Genomic DNA, 18168 nt, shown 5'->3' with positions numbered 1-18168 from the left:
CAGTGTGCTGGGGGCTGGGAGGGCAAACCTGGCATTTCTGTTTTAAAGGGGAGAGAAAGAGAATGTGAAAAACAACAACTTTGACACCAGAGAAATTTAGTAAATAATGTATTTCATGGAATCATAGAATGGCCTGGGTTGAAAAACGCCTCAAAGATCACCCAGTTCCAACCAGAAAGTCACCATAAACCAGGTGAACAGGAGATAACACCTGCATTGCAAGGTGCCGTCCCTATTAGTGCTATACCAGAGGGACTTTCCAAGCAGGATCTCTTGGGATTTTTCTATAGAAGTTTCTTCTAAATAATCCCCTCCATAAAAGAGGTACTTTGCCTTCAGACTTTGTGTCTTTTATATTCTGGAAAACGTTGATTGCTTTGCCTCTCAAAGCATCTGAACTGTGGTCAACCTGCTTGTAACTTAGTAGGTAGGTGCCACTGTACCAAAAGGCAAAAGCTTTCTGTCCTTTTAAGTGCTCACAGTTAATGTGTAAGTTTAATGGCGTTTTAAAATCAGATTCCACCAAAAAAGAATGTGACACAGTGTCTGCTATAAAACCAATTCAATGCATATGGTTTTTGTCAATGTTTTAACCTGCTCTGTGGGCTGCCTTCTTTGTTGTGTTTAATGTTTTTTTTTCCCTTTCCTTTATCTTTTAGCTTTCGGAGTAGGAGATTTGGTGATGACTTTGCTGCTGCGCTTTCAAAGAGCTTAGGAGAAATGGGGAGCCTTAAGAAACTGGAGTAAGTCTGTTTGCAAGCTCTGAGCCTCCTGTGCTGTGTCTTTGTCTCCCAGGTTAACCACTCACTCAGGGCTGATCATACAGAGCCACGCAGAGCAGCACAGATGTCTGTGACTCTTATTTTCTACCACTACCTCTTAGCAGGAGGAGTTTTGCTCTGCCCTGGTTAAAGAGCAGCAGAAAGTTGATGGCAGGTCACAGAGTCAGGCAGCATCCTCTCTGTGTATGGTGCAGGCATCTGTCTGGGATGGGTTTGCCATGTGCTGCATGGATTCTAGTCCTTCCTCTGCTTGATTCGATGCTTTCTTTTTCCAGGGTGACAGGTGGGCGCATCACAGCTGCAGGACTGACTGACGTGGTCCGAGCTTTGTCACCCTGCCTGCAGCTCGAGGAAATAAAGTGAGTGTGCTGTGGCAGTGCTGTTTGAATCAGCTGCATGTTTAGGTTTGGGGTGCTAATGAGATCCAATCTGTGTGCAGCTTGCAGGACAATCGGATACAGAATCCAGACATAAAGACAGTGATGGAGCTGTTTTCCAGAATGGAAAAGCTAAAGAAAATAGAGTGAGTAAAAAAGACTTCAGTGTGTCAAAAATATAAGCTGTTGTATGAAGCCAAGCACAGCATCAGAAAGAGCTTAAAAGAGAGCATCAGAGCAGGGTTGATGGATATCTCTGTAAGGGCTGGTATTAGTAGAGGTGCCACTAGAGGACATGTGGGACATTTTCCTCTTCTTCTTCTTCACCTCTCTTCCCCTTGGTCGGGTTCAGGTGGAGATGTCTGAGCTCTGTAAGAGCAGATGGCTCTCTTCCTCTCTTCTAAGCTTTCCTTTGGCCATCTTGTCCTGTGCTGCCTGTCTGGGAGGGCAAAACCAGGCCACTGCCCAGCTACCTTGGTTAAAAGGGGGAGATTCTGCCCTTAAAGGGTCTCCCATACCCCTGTGTGTGAGAGAGTGGATCCAATATACCTGCAGTTCCTGCTGGGAAGTGGGAAAAGAGTGAATGCACCTGCTCCTCTGCTTTCCTGAAATGCTGGATAACTGCTTATGGGAAGTGTCACATCAGTGGAGCATCTTATCATGCAGAGAGGTTTGAAGGACAGTGCAGTTGTAAGTCACGTCCCCTCCCATGTTTCTGATACACGTAGACAGCATTATTGTTATGATTACACTGAGGTTCATAGGGAAGCTGTGGTCCTGAGGTTCTGTAGAAGCAAGACATTAAAAGGTTTTGTGAGGTGTGACAGGAAGTGAAACAGCATAAATGTGTGGTTATAGATCCTCAAAGCATTGCAGGTATTGTGGCTTCAGGGGTGTTCCTGAGGGTTTTGGGGAACTTTCAGAGTGTTGGGGGGGTGCACAGAGGGTAACAAAGGACTGTGCCCAGCATCTGAGCCTGTCTTCTTCTTCACATCCACAGTCTGAGCAAGAACAATCTTTCCTTGAATGCTGTTCTCCTTTTGGCAAAGGAAGTCATCGCGTGTCAGAATGCTACTGAGCTACATGTCAGGTATCAGTGCATGAGAGCTCTTAGCACAGCATGCTGTCTCTTTAGGTGATGGCTCTATCAATGGGCACCGCTTTACAGTTTATTTTGCGTTTGTAGGCCTAGGATGACAGAGAAATGTTTAATCCTTAGCTCGTGTGCTTTTGCCATAAGTCCAATAGGCCAAGTTCCCAGGGAACAGCTTTGGTCCTTACTGAGCACCTCTGCTGAAGAAATGACATCCTTCTACCTGTGTCCTAACATTGGCTTTGATCTCATTTTCAGGAAGGACACAGTGATAATATCTTTCTCGGGCCTATCTGGGAAAGTTTCAAGGTAAGAAACTATGCTTGGTTGTGTTCAGCTTGTTGTGCTTTATTCAGTTACACTGGTTTAAACCATCAGCTCAGTGTCACTCTCAACCACTTCAGGAGAACTGATTGCCTTGTGTCCGGCAAAGCTTCCCATAGCGGCACAGTCTGACGTGAAGGCGAAGCATCCCATGTCTTACTGGAGCCTTTGATTTGGAACCTAGATACTGTGTTGATTCAAATAGAAAGAAATCCCACATGGGCACCCCCTGTGCTGATGGCTCCCATCTCCTGATGAGGGTCTTCTGGCCTTGAAAATCATTTAGCCTGGCTTGGGAGGGTTGGGCAGAGCCCACAACTCGTTTTTTTCTCCCAGAAAGCTCAGAGAAAATGTTAACCAGCTCCTAATTCCGCAGGTGCTTTGTGAAGGAATGTTGAAGGCCAAATATTTTGCTTGTTTGCAGGTCTTTGGATTTGAAATGGGAACAAAATAAGGAATGTGCGACTCCAACTAGACATCTGAAGCTGTGGTAAGAGAAGGCTCTGAAATTCCTCTTGGTTGATGGGTTGGTGCCTCCTGCAGAGAGTATTGGCTTTCTGAGAATAGGAAAACAAGCACTGTCTGCATGTGCTGAAACTGGAAAATATCCCTCTTAGCCCTGGCTCTAAGTGCCTTCATCTGGAGAAAGGCTCCAGAAATGCCAGCTCCCACTGTCCCCTCACTGCTCATTAACCTTTCCTGTTCCCAGCTTGCAGGCTCGCAGCTTGTCTTTGAAACATGCAAAGGAGATTGTGTCCATTCTCCAGAGCTGCCCATGCTTCTCTGAAGTGGAGTAAGTGCCACCTTTCCTTCCTGTTATGTTGCTGTGAGTGTGGGCAGAAAGCAGAGTGTGTTAGAGACAGAAGGCAGGGAGACCCCAAGGGAGGAACCCAGCACACTGTGTGTCTGGTGAGATCTTGGTTAGGGATTTTTGGTGAGGTTCAGCATGAGCTGAGAGTCCTGTGACAACTAAAGTCCAATTTTCCAGTTCACTAACTTGAAACTGGGGTGGAGAACTTTCTTTTCCAGTGTTTCCTTCCCTCCTTCCCAACACAAATCTTGCTTCTCTAGGGATAAACCTCTCAGTCTGGAGTTGCTTCATGCAAAAATATATAGGGGAGATTGCTCTGAAACAAAAGGCCTGTCCAGGCAAATAAAATAAGAAAAAAACGTAGGGAAAGCAAGTAGGTTTTGAGGGCTTTGTTGTTTATACTGTCCCCACTAAGTGGAAAATGCTTCAGTTTATCAGATAACAAGCTTGGGGATGAAGGCTGCAGTTTTGTGCTGGAAAACCTCTCTTGGATTTCAATTTCAAAGCAGCTGAAGTAAGTATTGCCTTGCACAAAACCAAACTGTCCTTTTTTTCTTGAGCTTGGGTTGTAAGGGGATGCTGAATAGGAGTTCGGGAGGCAAAGACCTCACCCAGACCAGCACTGCAGAAGCAGCTGTGAGCCCTACTGGGGAAGGATGAGATTCATCCTGAGAGGCTGTTCATGCTGAAGCTGGTCACTTGCTAAAAGTACAGTGCTCAGAAGCAGGTCAGAGTGCACCCAAAAATGCCATTTTATTAAAGTCCCTCTCTGAGGAGCAGTGGGCCTGTGTGTTTTGCTCCGTGTCACTTCTGTAGCTCAGAGGGTCCAAGCATGCAGCACAGCCATGATGGCTTTCAACAAGACAGTCCTTCTGTGTGTTCATTGCACGTGTGATTTCAGTAACCACGTTTGCCTTTTTCTTTCTTAGTCTGAGTCACAACCTGCTCTCTGTTAATGGCATTTACCGTCTGTTGAAGGCAGTGAGTACCTGTCAGAAGGTGGTGGAGGTGGAAGTCAGGTATGTAAGTCTTGAAGAACCCTGTCTGAGATTAACCCCAAAGTGTGAGAGTTGGGTTCTGAGAGCTGTGTTAACTCACCTCAGGATAGGGGCAGGTAAAGAACATGCAAAGATGCTTACTACCATTTACCTGTGATGACACATCATTGCAAACTGATTCTATCTGAGCCACCATCCAGAAGCTGAGGAGTGGAACTGCGTGCCCTGTAATGCTTTGGGGCATGCATGGATTGACTTTTAGTCTCATTTCTGTGCTCTGCCTTGGGAAGTTTTGAGAGTGAGTCTCTGTGGAGTGTGAGAAATGGTGACATCTCCTGGAGCTGAGCTGCAAGTTCTCCTCTTAGTGTTTTCCCTTGGAGACACCCTAGGATTCCTGCATGACAATTTTGTCTGCGCTTTTCCTAACTGTCTGGAGAAACTGACTTATCAGTATAGCCTATTTTTATCCAACCAGGATTTAAAACTAGTGGAGATGATCTTTAGCTTGCTTTGGGAATAGTGGAAGTGATGAACAGCAGCAAGGTGTTAGGAGCAGATCTCCACCAACACCAAGCACTCAGGAAAAAAGGGATTAATTTAAATGACCAAAATGTGCCATTGATTGATTGATTTTCTTCTTTTCTCAGCCTTTATCATAAAACTGCAGTCATGAAGTTTGTAGAAGATGGAGAATTTGCTTCCCCTCCTCCTAGGTAGAGTGTGCGTGGACAGATGTGGGATGTTTTTCTTCTATTTCTCAACATCTTGTTTCATTCTTACATCCTCTTTTGGCACCAAGAGGGACACTTCAGTTCTTTCCTCCTATGCTCTGAATCTGTTCATAGTACCCTCTCCTGGTTTTCTTAGCTGTTTTGGATATTTCCTGCTAGCTCCTGTAAGGCACCGGGTAATGTTTGGATGCTTCATTTACATATGACCGGGTTCCTTTTGCTAAGACACTCTTTGTGCATAGAATGTTCAGTAATAGCTGAATGCTCCATCAAACTCTAGCTTAGTCTGTCATGTTCCCCTTGTCCTGCACTCTCAGAGTGTTGGGATACTGACTGAAAGAGAGAAAAGCCTGCAATGGACAAGATATGGGTGTGGGTAGAGCCAGGTGAGCTCTGGGGATCTGCCAAACTACCAAAGCCTGAGTGTTTTATCTTTGTCTGCTTTTGTGCTCACTTAGTAGGGAGGAGCCTTTCTACCCTATTGATGACCAACGGGATGACAAAGAAACCCAGACACCAATGCCCTCCAAAAAAATAAGGTACTGCTGCAAATGTCTGTTGTATTTCATTCGTTTCCTACGTCTGTACACTGTAGCTGATGAAACTTACAGCTCTGGGTTCGAATGGTGAATTGCAAGAGAACTGTTTAAAACCCATTCAGTCATTTGTCACTGTGCTCACGGTTCTAGCTTGCAGCTCTGGAAGCTCTGTGGTTTGTGGTTGTCGTCTTCTACAGCAGTCAAAATAGCTTGTGGGCTGTGCTTTCTTATTAACAGCACCAGCGTGGTGATGGTGCAGTACTGTGTCAGCTGCCACGTGGCAGCTGGAGAAGACTGGTGGTGGCTGCTGTTAGTAGGGGAAATGCATTGGTAGCTGGGCTATTGATTTCTCTTTTTCCCCTAGATTGACAGATTGTCAATTTCAAGCCAGCAACCTGGAGAAGCTGTGTGCAGTCCTGAAGGAATGTAGTAGCATCTCTGAGCTGGAGTGAGTCCTTCATAACTCCTACACTCTCTGTCTGCAATCTGTGGGGGTATTGTGAAAAGTCCATTTGTCTGTGCCAGTGTGTTGTACAGAGAATAAAGCTGGCACAGGCACATAGGCACAGCTTTATGTGGGTTGGTATCCTTTGTCAGGGAGGTATGTAGTTGTAGTGCTCTCTGAAGGTAAAGGTCACAGCTTGTACATCCAGAAAGGGGCTGTTTGATCACTTAGCCTGCCTTCAGGTGGCACAGAAGCTGTACAACCTTGCCTTGTGTTTTTGGCCTTGGGGCCATTTGGGACCAAACCTGCAGAGGGTGAAAAATGCAGGTGTTCTGCTTTCACAGCTCTTGCTACTAAGAGCTGATTGTGCCTGTTGTTTTTGCCTGTGAAAATTGAATGCCTTTCTTTAAATCCTAGCCTCTCAAATAATTACCTGGGAGACGAAGGACTTGCTCAGCTGTTGCAGTTCCTCCCGAATCTGAATGCATTAAGGTCACTCAAGTGAGTAGCTCACATTTCTCTTCACTCATGGGATGGGTGTTTGTGGGAGTATCAGTACTGGAAGCACAGTCTATGTTTAGGAAGCACTGTGAGGATCAAGTGAAGTTACAGTTTGTGTTTTGCAAGAGTGGATGTGCTGTGCCCTCTGGTCTTTCCCCATCTCTATCCCAGTACAGATTCTTGCCTTGCAACACTATTCTAAAACACAGGGAGTTATCATATAAGCCAAAGAAGAAAACATTTCTGTTGAGCACAGTCAGGCACTGAATGGAGTTGCCCGGAGAGACTGTGGGTTCTCCATCTTTGGAGATGTTCAAAACGATGTCCTGAGCAGTCTGCTCTGAGCTGTAGACTGGGCTGGGTCATCTGCACAGCTCAGCTCCATGGGAGTTGTGTCTGCAGAACTCAGAGGCTTGGAAGCACAGGCAGGAGGGTGAGAGAGAAGCACCCGAGAGCATTGGATGATGACGTCTATCATTGGGTGACACGGTATAAATTGGTAGTTTTGCTTGTCACAGCTGATTTCTCTCTTTGTCACATAGGCTAAATAACAATCGGATCTCCCTAAGCTCCGTGTTCTTCTTAGCTCAGTCCTTACGTACACTGGAACACATGAAAACAATGGACCTCAGGTATGACCAAGAGTACTTTTCCTGTGATTTTCTCCTATAAGACCTCAAGCTGTGTGTTTTCAGGAGTAACACAGAAGCTCTTGACTTCAAACTCCATGCTAATTCTGTTCTTCTCTGGTTACAGATTAGGATGCGTGCAGGTGGTTCATCTAACCTTTGGGGACAGAATGAGGTAAAATCATATCCACTGGTCCATTCAAAGCCTTTCCAACTCCTCCTTACAAGGTCTCATGTAAATGAAGATGTGTGTATCCCCAGGCTGTGTTAATTAAAGAGCTGTTTGGCATCGAGCTCTAGTGGTGGTGGTGGGAGCGGGGTGATCCTTTAGGCCTGGTTGAAGCTGTGGAGCAGACAGCAGAACCCCAGCAATGAGGGAAATGCCAAATCAGAGCAAAGGCTCGCAATGGCCCACAGATGCCGTGCTCTGAAGGCGGGGTGAGGGATTCTAAGACCCTGTTTTGTTCTGGGAACAGAAGATGATGGAGGAGCAGGTGGAGCTTGGAGGCAGACTGGAACATGAGGCCACTGCCCTTCTGCAGTTGCACACGGGCAATGACATCAGCACAGCTGATGGAGGAAACTGTTCTTTCCGCAGGCTCAGAAGGACCAGCAGAAGTTTCCTGGTGCATCCAAAGCACGTGACAAATGGACAGTGCTTTCGGTATGTCAGCCCAACTTCCTTTTGTCACACAGAATGTAGGGAGAGTTGGCTGTGGGACCTGTCTGTAGTGTAACGTGTGGACCAGACCTGTGCCTCCAGCTGTTACTCCTTCCCTGGGCACAGGGAACTCTCATGTGCCCAGCCTGCCTTCAGAGGGAAGGGATTTCTTTCCCCTGATTTCATCCCACTGATTGTGAAGAAATGGGTCTGGGAAGGAGAGGTGGCAGCTCTTCCACGTGGAGCCACTTCTGGCATACGTTTGTCTTTGATCTCTTTCTCTTCAGTCTTCTTCCCTGTTAAAGCTGGTTGGGGAGTCCATACCCCAAAATAACACTTGGTCACAAGGTCTTTGCTGGCATAATTTGGCAAAGCCTCACCCAAATCAGGCTGGCTGGCATCAGCCTAGGCCAGCAGCCTTTGTGCTGTGGGGTGACCAGAGGGACGCAGTCATATGCTAGAGGCAGATGGGTGAATAATACACCTTCTTGGGATAGACTTGGGGTGACCTTGGCTGCAAGTGTGTATGTGAAAATAGATAGTGCATCTTTTGCTTGGCCGTGCTCTACAGGGAAAGATTGTACCCATAGATAATGATGTGCAGCCTGGCTGACTACTGCATTCATCCCACGGAGGCCTGCCAGTGAGATGTTTGTGATTTCCTTCTTGGAGAATGAGACAGGAGGTTCCATCTCAACACTGCTCTGTGAGGAATGATAGTGCTGAGCAGCTTAAGGTGCTGTCCAGACAATTCAAGTACCAATGACGTATCTGTAGTGGGGCAACACCTGAAGTAATATGGTATTTTGGTAGCCAGGCTCTCTTGAACCAACTCAGAGTCAGTAAAAGTCCTCTGGTTGTTCCAGATTTTGACTCCACAGTCCTAGACTGCAGATAGCAAAATATATGTAGTGATAGTAAGAGGGTTGCAAAGGGCCTTGTCCTAAGGAGTGTGGCTCTGGGATATGGAGGGGACGTCTTCACGCTGTGCTCATGCGAAATGTTCAGCTTCTGAGTGCTTTGATTTGCTTCAGTCTCAGGGACTGCACGGTGGGTCCTGAGGACGTGAACAGGCTGTGCCAGATACTGAAACACTGCACCCAGCTGATGGAAATCCAGTAAGTGTTGTGTGCTCAGCAACTCTGTCTGTCTCTGCAGCCAACAGATATTGATTCAGAGGTGAGGTTAGCAGCTCTCCTTCATGGAGCTGTGTTTCTCCTAAACCTGCTATGCCTGTATGTAAACATCACAGAACACTTATGCATCCTCATAGTATTTCTCAGACATAAGTGTTAGCCTCTGTTCCTGAAGGCTCGGGCTTACAGTATATCCAAAGAGCACCTGGTCAGTAAGCCATGAACTCCTGAAAAGCTGGTCACTGCAGGCAGGAGATGTGCACCAGGGAAATGAGATGAATGCTGCTTGCTGAGAATGAAAATTAATAATTAAAAGCACCCAGCATAATAACAGCACTACATGCTGTATCAGTAGCAGCCCTTTATAATCTACTCATGGAAAAACAAGTTTTTTAGGATGTGATGGATCTCACGTCCTTGGAGGTATCACAGATATCCCCACAAGTTGTCCAGGTTCCCCTGTAACTCATTTCCTTCTCTGTTTTACAGTCTGTCTGGAAATGCACTGAGTGACCAAAGCATTGAGAGACTGCTGAGCTTCCTGCCGTACCTCCACCAGCTGACACTACTGAGGTAACGTTTGGGGTCTCTGCTTTGAGTGTTGCCATGAAGGATTCATTTAGAATGTGCCAATTGTACTTTAGGAGCATTAAATAGAAATAGTAAGTTAACAAGGTAGGTAAAGAAAATGCAGGCTCACTCAGAACACTTTCACACCAGCACCTCTTATTTGAGAGCCAAGTTGGCACTGAATGTTTTCTATTAGTTCATAGGTAGATGGAAAGATCAGAGGCCAAATACCTGCCTTGGGCCCCATGTACCCCATAACCCTTGCTTAAACAGTCCCTTGGAGCTTGATTTCCAGCATCCATAACAGGTGCCCATGGTCAAAGCCTTTAAATCTTCACTCAGTGGTGTTGAATTAAATGGGGTGGATCCAGGCTTCTGCATCTCAGAGGAAGCAGTGGGAAAATTGTGCCATGTATCTAGGAACCATGTGTCTTCCTGAGAGCTGACTTCATTCTTTTTTCTTCCCCTCTCCTTTTCAGTATTAGGAACAACACATTCTCCCCATGTTGTGCTGTCTTATTTGCCAACTCGATCAATCTCTGCGAGCGCATCAGAAGGGTGGAGGTTCGGTAAGACTCTCAGGCTGGTTGGAGCCCAGCAGCTCAGCTTGAAAGGGATCACAAAGCTGTCTTCTTTGAAGAGCATTGCTGAAGGACTGTCCTTTCTGTTTGCTTTAGGTCAAGTCAAAATGCTTTTTTACACTTAAGAACAGGCACGCAAAGCCAGAAGACAACTTGCAGGTACTGACTGTAACATGGTAGTCGTTTGTTCTGATTAGGCTTGTGCAAGTACTCAAACATCCTATTGTATTGTATGGGGGGGTGGTGGTAGTCAGGGAACTTTGGCTTTTGTCAGCAAGGATTTGGATCGCAATTCAGCAGCCTCAGTGGCTGGATGGGCTTTAACTCTTGCTGTGCCTCACGCAGGCTGACTGACTGTGCCATCGGCCAAAGGCAGATAGAGAAGCTCTGCAGTGTCCTGGAGCAGCACAGGTGGCTGGCAGAGCTAGAGTAAGTGGCTTCCACGTTGTCACCATCAGCTTGAGCAGGAGTCACCCAGAAGAGCTGGGTCAGCACGGCTCAGCATCACCCTGGTTTCCCTGTGTGTGTGTGTGTGTGTCTTCCGTCAGACTTTAGAAACTGATTTAGAAATCAATTGGTAATCATATGGATTCTTTATGTGTGTTCTAAGAGGGCTTGAGCTTGTGTAGGACAGCTTCTTTGGGGTTTTCACTCTGTGGCCACTGTGGGGTATCTGTTGCTTTCTTTGAGCTCTTCTTTGAGACAGCACTCAGAGCTCTTTATCTGAGCTTGCCCCAGAGTTCATGCATTTGGTTCTTTTGTAGGACAGTAGTTCACAAAGGAGAAACCTTAAAAGGCTGGGAGGGTGTCTAGATCCAGAAAGTGCACCTCTTTCCTTTGAAGCTTCTCAGCGTAGCATTACAACTCGAGTTTGGGTTCATAGCTTTGTCCTTTTGCCTTTCAGTCTCTCCAGGAATCAGCTGGGAGATGAAGGCCTGAGGTTCCTCTTGGACCACTTGCATCGAGTGCCTGTTACCTGTTCTCTCAAGTAAGAAACTGCTGTGAATCTGCAGGCACAGGGAAGCTCCTGAGCCCTTTCCTGAGCCCAGCGCTCAAATGGAGCAGGAGGTGCCAGAGCAGAAAGGTTCTCAAACATGGTTCCTCCTGAAGGTGGTTGTCGTGCTTCTTGTCCAGTCCTACCTTGGGAGATAAGGTCTGGGTGAGCCAGAGTACAGCTCTAGAGCCCTCCATATGTTTTGTGGTAGAAACTGACTCAGTCCCCCAAGTCTTCAGTTCACCATCTCACTGTCTTCTTGAAGTTGGCTGTGACTCAGAGGGGTTTCTTCCTGCTCTGCTTTCAGTGCCAGCTTGAATTTTGAGCTGGAATTTCACCTCTCTGCCTAAAGAGTTTGGGGACAGCCCTGGATCTTAACACCTTACTGTTCTCTTCTTTGCAGTCTCAGCCATAATAGGATTTCTCAGCATGGAGTTCTGCATCTCATAAATACATTTTCCACTGCAGGAAATACCAGTGAAATTCAGGTCAGGTATGTATCTCCTCACTGATTCCTGACTCTTCCCTACATTTTTTCCTCTTAATTATCCTAAACTTCGTGATCTTTGGGTTTAGAAAACATGGCTGCCAAAGAGGAAGCTAGCAGAACGTTATACACAAAACTACTTGGCCCTATGGACTAAAGACACATGTATTCAGGTTACATCCATTATAATCCTTGTTATGCTTGTATCTGTAAATAAACCCCCTCAGTGCAAGGGCAGCATCTGCTTCCTAAAAAATGTGGTTCCCAATTCACTTAGTATGTTGAGAGTTCAGAGTCTGTCTCTGTGAACCAAACGGAACTAAGGGCACTTCCATTCATTCCTGCTTTTGAATGTAGGTGCCAGATCTCTTGGCAGGGTTATATTTAAGCAGCTCTCAGTTTTCTGTTTGAGCTCTCCCCAAAGCTTGGCAGAGGAGCAGGGAGTGCAGGAGTAGGAGGAGGTAGATGAGAGCAGGGCAGGTCAGGATTGCTTCTCTACTATCAGTGCTGTCTTTGCATTAGTGAGACCTTATTGAAGCACTGAGTTGGTTTCTCATACTGAGCTGGGCCACTCTGTCAGTGCTGTCTGCAGTTTGAGGTACTACTGAACTCAGACCACCGGGTAAAGTGTTATTTTCTCACCAAATCATGCACTCACGTCTCTTCTCTGTGCAGTCTGTGCTCCAAGACAACTTTAATCATCAAGGTGATAAGCAGAGATGACCCAAGAAGGATTTTGAGGTAAACAAGACAGATTTGTGCCTGAGATTTCTGAGTCAGAAAGCCTGAACTGTTCATACAGAACTAACACCTTGCTTCTTTTGCATCTTTTCAGGCTCACAGAGTGCAGCTTTCAGCCAGAGCACTTGGAAAAGCTGTGGTTGCTCCTGGATAACTGCACCAGTTTGACAGAATACATGTGAGTGAACAGCAGATGGAGGGTCTGCTTGGACCCACTGGGCTTATTTGTAAGCCATTCATCATCTTTGCTTCTAGATCCTCCAACAACAACGTGACAGTCGATGCTGCAGAAGAGCTTTTATGTTCACTGAGTAAAACTCCAGGTCCTCTGAAAATCAGGTATGATGTCTCTGTGCTGCTTTAGATATTGGTGTGGGGCTGGTGTGATAGTTTTAAGATCTCCTTGCATCAAAAGCAACAGTGAACTGCGCTCCAGTAGATGGGTAGCGATGACCTGAGAAATTCCCATGCTGGACTCTGAGTTCTACTACAGCTTTATCTCCTTCATTCATTACGAAGCATCATGTAGAACTGTGGCAAGAAACTGTTCTGATTTTGTAGACTTCCACCCATCTAATAAAGAGGGGTTTAATTCTGCCTGAACACCTTTGCACTGTGTCCTCGCCAGAGCATCCTGCAGTTCTGCTGGTTAACATTAGAGGGCCAGGATTCTTCTCGTTGCTGTCAGTGATAAGCAGACAGCAGTTGAAGTTTACATCCTCCTCTGTTTGCTCTCCATTTGCATCCTGTTTCCTCTGCAGACTTTACTTTGATCAGCAAAGCAGCCTTTGCATGTATATGGTTTGCTGAGCACTCAGCTGCCAGCGACAGAGATGTATCTGTGTGTGTGAATAAAGCAGTTCAGTTGTGTTGTGCTTTGCAGCATAGAAGAGCCCTGGGTATGTAAGTTGAATGTCAGGAGCCTTCTTGAGCTGGCTGTCCAGGCCCATGGAAACATCACTGTATTCACGTAAGTATCAGCTCCACTTCTAGTATCTTGTAGGTATTTTAGCCTGGATCTTTTAAGGGAACAGTACTGAAGCCAGCACCTTCACTTGTTCTTTTGTTCTCTGTTCTCTGTCTGTGTTGCATTTGTAAGCCGGTGGGTAGAAGTTCTTAGGAAGTTTGTGGTCACCTACTTTAGAAGGATCAGTGGAAAGGAAATGCTGTTCTTGATCTTCCATGGGAGAAAGGGAACAAGTTTAAATATTGCACATCCATTCAAAGATGAGTGGTTAGCATGAACGCTAATCTTTACCCCATCCAGTGCTCCTGGTTTTTCTGGACAGCAAAGTAAATGCATGATGTCCTCTAATCTCTGCCTTGCAGGATATGTAAAGAGAAAAGCCTCTTCCAGCTAGGTGTAAGGCTCCCACACTGCCTGGAGAAAGTGGGATCAGTCGTTAGCAGGTGAGAAAGCATCTCTTTGTTCAGCTTGTTCTTCTGCTCACCTTGTGATGAAAAATACTTCAGAGTATCTGAGGCTCTCACCTCCATGTTTTGGGACACCTCTGTACAGCACAGGCAGAGGGAAGCTTGCTCAAAGAGGGCACTTCCAAATCCCTGACCAGTTTCTAAGCCTGTCTCCAGGCTCCTGCTGCTGCAGAGGGAACGCTGTGTACAGCAGTGGGAACTGCTGATCGCCACTGATGCTGGTGGTGTTTTTTTGTCTCACAGATTGAATCTGAATGAGCCAGAAATCAAACAGGCTGGCTTCTACCAAAGGGTTCGTGACAAATGCACCCAGCTTCAGGAGCTGAGGTGAGTCATTGGGCATCTCAGAGGACTTCTGGGGGAAAAGGAGTAGATTTTCTCTTTGTGGTCAGGATGGGGGATGTATTATTCTCATACTGAGTAACAGATTTTCCTGGGGATGTCTTTTCCAACATGAAGCATGATAGCATTAGTAGTGATGGCTGCTCCAGGTCCATCCTTGTCCTCTAGTTCCCCTAAATACAGTGTTTGGGTGTACTGGATAATAGAAAAGACCCCACGGAGGCTTCATGGGGTATCTCCTGAAACCATCTGGCTCTCCCCTGTGATCAACTGATCTGTGCAGTCCTATCGTGGCTGGGAGCTACTGTGAGGCCTCATCATGTGCTAATATCTTGACATTTCATGAGTGTCCCAGCAATAAAGGTGCTTTAGCTGTGGGCTTAATACAGACCCTTTGTCACTGGTGGATCATCTTCTCTGTTCTGTTCTTGCAGATGGTCTCATGTTGAGCTCCACGATGACACAGAAATGCTAGTCAGTATTTTGCTACCTCTTCCAGATCTGAAGAAGTTTGAGTATGTCTCCAGCTGGGATTTCTTCCTAATGCTTTACAGTTGGTTCAACCCCATGCCCCACCCTGATCCTCTCTGAAATTGTCTGGAGTATGGCCATGAGCTTTGTGATCTCTGCTGAGCCATGGGAGGTTGTGCACTCAGCAGCACTCTGCAGTGTGTATTATGGATGGTTGTAGAGGTGTCACGTCTTGAGGTTTTTGCTTTTTTGTTTCCAAATGGAAGCAATTTGAGAAGGAGACCTTGGCTATTGTATGCACTGTAAATTGTTTTATACTGCCCTGATATGTACAATAGATTGTCTGGTATAAACAGCATTGAATCCATTTCACAGCCCTCTTCAGCTGCCTGTAAATGAGAGGCAGACTTGTAGAGGGTATCTCTGCTCAGTGAAGGGCTGGGGGTTGGTTGGCCAGAGGCATTATGTGCTATTTGGCACACACACATTCTGTGTTTTGGAGATCTGACCTACCCAGTCCTCACAGCCCTGTGTGCAGTAGATGTGAGGTAGGGCAGTGAAGAAGTAAGCTCCTCTTCTGCATTGTGCTAAGAATTCTACTTATTTGATTTGCTGTTTTGCAGGCTGACCTCTTGCAGTTTTACACCAACTGGAATTGATCGTTTGATCACAGGCTTGCAGAGGTGTCAGGCCATTGAAGAGCTCAAGTGAGTATACCTGATGCTGGTGTCTGCTCTACCTTTCTTGAAGCTTTAATCAAACTACTCTCTTTCTTCTTCCAAAGTGGCACTTCCTTTTTACTTGCAATGAAGGATGGGTGGGAGAGACAAGGGTTGGGATTCTTGGTATTGTATCGGCATCCAAAAGCAATCCAGTGTGATTGAAACCTACTCACTGGGACTAGAATACACTTCCATTGCTCTTTTGCCCTTCTGCTGCTCTCCGCTGCACTGTGTGCCCACGTGGCTGCCCATGAGCACTTAGTTGTTCCCGTGTTATTCCATCTTGTAGCCTGGGCCACATGAAGCTCGGTGATGCTGCCATTCCTAAACTTGTGCTTGGACTCTGTGAAATGCCATCTCTGAAGAGGCTGATGTGAGTGTGTGACCACAGCTCATTGCTAGCCCATCCTCTCAAGTAAAAGTAAGATGTTTTACTGGGGATGTCCTTTCCAGCTTGAACCATAACAATATTGGTGATGATGGCTGCTCCAGACTCGCAGAAGCCCTGAGGAGCATGCACTGCGTGGAAGAAATCAAGTAAGTTTTTCCTTGTTTGCAGCCTCTCCTCAGCAGAGAGGTGACCCTTAGCGCTGACATCTGGTAAGATCTGAATTGCTTATACACAAAAACAAGGTGGTTACAGAATTCTGTGTGTAAGGTGCCTTGGGTTAGGGGAAATCAGAGCCTGATGCTGAAAAGGGCATCAGTTTAGTCTAATGCCGCTCCATTGCAGGTGGGTTAAGCGGAGCCTCTGAAATCTATGAGGCCAGAGACCTTGTTCTCTCCTGTTAGAACCTCAAATCCATCACTTCTCTGCTCTGAAAAGACTTTTGGTTACAGCTTGCTCTGACTTTTTGCCCTCTTACCCCACCCCATGTCCCCGTAGCCAGGTCCTGTCCCTTCTCCACCACAGCAGTTTGGAAGACCAGCTGTGCCTTGGAATTCTGGCTGAAGTCATTTCCCACCCTTTAACAAGACCCGGTGATTTTGATTGCTGCTTGTAATTTTTTTAATGCCTCATTAACAGCTATGAGTCTTTCACTAGAATGTTAAGACAAGCAGCTCTGATTCTGCCGTCAAGGTCAGAGTGATCATCCAGCAGATGTGAGATGTTAAATAAGATGCCTTACTGTGATGCCTAGCATTTTTCCTTTACAACACAGCCTTTTTTTCCCCCCTCCTTTCTGAAGTTTAGGCCACAACAAGATTGGAGATGCAGGCCTGATAAATATAGCTGCTGTCCTGCTGGAAATGCAAAACTTGAAGAGAATCGAGTGAGTCACTTTGTTTTGTTTGCAATGATTTGGTGTTGTTGCCAGTTGGTGGGGAAGCCTGGCAGGGAGCCCTCAGCTGCCTTCCTGCCTACAGCGTTCCGCCTCCTTCCAGTCTTTTCCATCTCATTGAAGACACCATACAAAACCAATGGAAGGTGTTTCCTTCTCATCCCTGTGTACATCTGGGTCTGGCAGTGAATTCTTCTGCCAGTGCAGAGGCTGAGAGTGAAGGTCACATCCCTGTCCTCATGCAGCCATCCCCAGAGGTGGACGTTTGCTGTATTTTGCTTGTGGCTTGAAAAGGGAGATCCACAGTTTGGATGTGACCTGGAAAGTCACATTTTGTGTGGAATTGTACAAGTCTGATATCTATGCAGTGCATTACTTTAGGCTGCGCAGGGTTCCTAGAGTAGTAATCCTGGAGTTGCTACGCTGCTCTTCTTTTCCTGGTGGAAGTAGAGGTGGAATTGGGAATCCATCAGAGCAAGGGTACTGTCTTCAGATGAGGTTCTCACTCTGACATGTAAATCCATGCGGTTCCTCCTCTGAGGGAACAAGATTGAGAGCACTCAGACTGTCTGTTAAGTTCAGCTCTGGAGTTAAAAACCTGAAAATGACTGAAATGAGGAAAAAGGGTCTGTCTGGGAGTGGAAGAACAGCTCCTTCACCCTGCTGGCTGTCTGCTGGGCCGTGTGTGGGTCAGTGCTTGAGGAAAATGAACATAGAAACTAGATAGGGTCCTGTGGACATCCATCCACAGTGGTTGATTTGATTAGGCATTGTCACAGTGCTCCCTTCCGCATCTTCTGGGCCATCTTCCAGAGATTCGTGTCTCAGGACAAACTGCTGCAGCTCCATGTAACCTGTTGCTGCAGAGCCCCAAGGCTCCCTTTATCCCAGACTACGGTGAGGTGTTTTAAGCTGGTATGTTCTGCTTCTTGTTCTGTCACTGAGAGTCTCTCGTGCTTATTTTAGCCTCTCAGGGAACTGTCCTACTCCTGCTGGAGGAGAAAAGCTGATGGAAGCTCTGGCCAATTGCAAACACCTCGAGGAGCTAATGTAAGTCAGTCATTTCTAGCATCCCTTCAAGAAGCAGGGCAAAAATTAAGGCATAGAAACCAAGTCTAATCTGACTACAGTGAGGACAAAATCAGTTTTAGCACTGATTCTTAGGAGAGTAAGCTAAACAGTTGTGTGGGATAGGAATGTTTGGTGCTGGGTGTGTGAGGTTTGTACCGCCTGCATCGGTGGGGATGGATCTGCAGTTGAACACCAGTGTCACAGGCACATGGGCACATGTGGTGCTTAGGAAATTAGGAACAGCAAATCTGAATTATTTGCAGTGTTTTCTGGCTGACCCTCATAGTGTTAAGGTGGTGGCCAGAGACATATCTGTGAATGTAGCAGGTTTTACATCACTCCTTAACTTCTGCTGCGGGACTTCAGGCCTTGCTGTTATTTCTGCCCACCCCCAGCTCCTTTCGGCACAGTTCCATGCACATGTGGGTGAGGAATGGAGGTCACA

The 18168-nt window shown here is 46.4% G+C and overlaps 1 protein-coding gene across 6 annotated transcripts in view; it reads left to right on the top strand.

The window, feature by feature from the left end:
- Nucleotides 1–18168, top strand: part of NLRC5 (NLR family CARD domain containing 5) — a 34187-nt gene that overhangs the window by 11092 nt on the left and 4927 nt on the right. For 3 of the 6 annotated variants that reach the window (XR_001557639.2, XM_015873645.2, XM_032447073.1), the window contains exons 7-41: nucleotides 660–743; nucleotides 1058–1141; nucleotides 1222–1305; nucleotides 2160–2249; nucleotides 2511–2561; nucleotides 3001–3066; nucleotides 3286–3369; nucleotides 3818–3901; nucleotides 4317–4406; nucleotides 5033–5098; nucleotides 5575–5655; nucleotides 6020–6103; nucleotides 6518–6601; nucleotides 7144–7233; nucleotides 7358–7405; nucleotides 7829–7894; nucleotides 8926–9009; nucleotides 9517–9600; nucleotides 10077–10166; nucleotides 10275–10337; nucleotides 10524–10607; nucleotides 11083–11166; nucleotides 11576–11665; nucleotides 12335–12400; nucleotides 12495–12578; nucleotides 12656–12739; nucleotides 13284–13370; nucleotides 13730–13810; nucleotides 14078–14161; nucleotides 14611–14691; nucleotides 15271–15354; nucleotides 15659–15742; nucleotides 15823–15906; nucleotides 16565–16643; nucleotides 17619–17702. Coding sequence is in view for 5 of the 6 variants with exons in the window: in XM_015873645.2 (XP_015729131.1) it covers nucleotides 660–743; nucleotides 1058–1141; nucleotides 1222–1305; nucleotides 2160–2249; nucleotides 2511–2561; nucleotides 3001–3066; nucleotides 3286–3369; nucleotides 3818–3901; nucleotides 4317–4406; nucleotides 5033–5098; nucleotides 5575–5655; nucleotides 6020–6103; nucleotides 6518–6601; nucleotides 7144–7233; nucleotides 7358–7405; nucleotides 7829–7894; nucleotides 8926–9009; nucleotides 9517–9600; nucleotides 10077–10166; nucleotides 10275–10337; nucleotides 10524–10607; nucleotides 11083–11166; nucleotides 11576–11665; nucleotides 12335–12400; nucleotides 12495–12578; nucleotides 12656–12739; nucleotides 13284–13370; nucleotides 13730–13810; nucleotides 14078–14161; nucleotides 14611–14691; nucleotides 15271–15354; nucleotides 15659–15742; nucleotides 15823–15906; nucleotides 16565–16643; nucleotides 17619–17702 (2797 nt within the window). In the remaining variant the exon portion in view is untranslated. Of the gene's footprint in view, nucleotides 1–659; nucleotides 744–1057; nucleotides 1142–1221; nucleotides 1306–2159; nucleotides 2250–2510; nucleotides 2562–3000; nucleotides 3067–3285; nucleotides 3370–3817; nucleotides 3902–4316; nucleotides 4407–5032; nucleotides 5099–5574; nucleotides 5656–6019; nucleotides 6104–6517; nucleotides 6602–7143; nucleotides 7234–7357; nucleotides 7406–7828; nucleotides 7895–8925; nucleotides 9010–9516; nucleotides 9601–10076; nucleotides 10167–10274; nucleotides 10338–10523; nucleotides 10608–11082; nucleotides 11167–11575; nucleotides 11666–12334; nucleotides 12401–12494; nucleotides 12579–12655; nucleotides 12740–13283; nucleotides 13371–13729; nucleotides 13811–14077; nucleotides 14162–14610; nucleotides 14692–15270; nucleotides 15355–15658; nucleotides 15743–15822; nucleotides 15907–16559; nucleotides 16644–17618; nucleotides 17703–18168 lie in introns of all 6 variants that reach the window. The other 3 variants (XM_015873639.2, XM_015873644.2, XM_015873643.2) reach the window with 2 other exon arrangements.

Source organism: Coturnix japonica, chromosome 11 (genome assembly GCF_001577835.2).
Source record: "Coturnix japonica isolate 7356 chromosome 11, Coturnix japonica 2.1, whole genome shotgun sequence".
Classification (NCBI taxonomy): domain Eukaryota; kingdom Metazoa; phylum Chordata; class Aves; order Galliformes; family Phasianidae; genus Coturnix; species Coturnix japonica.
Note: the sequence above shows the minus strand (reverse complement) of the source record. Positions and strands in the feature narration are given on the sequence as shown.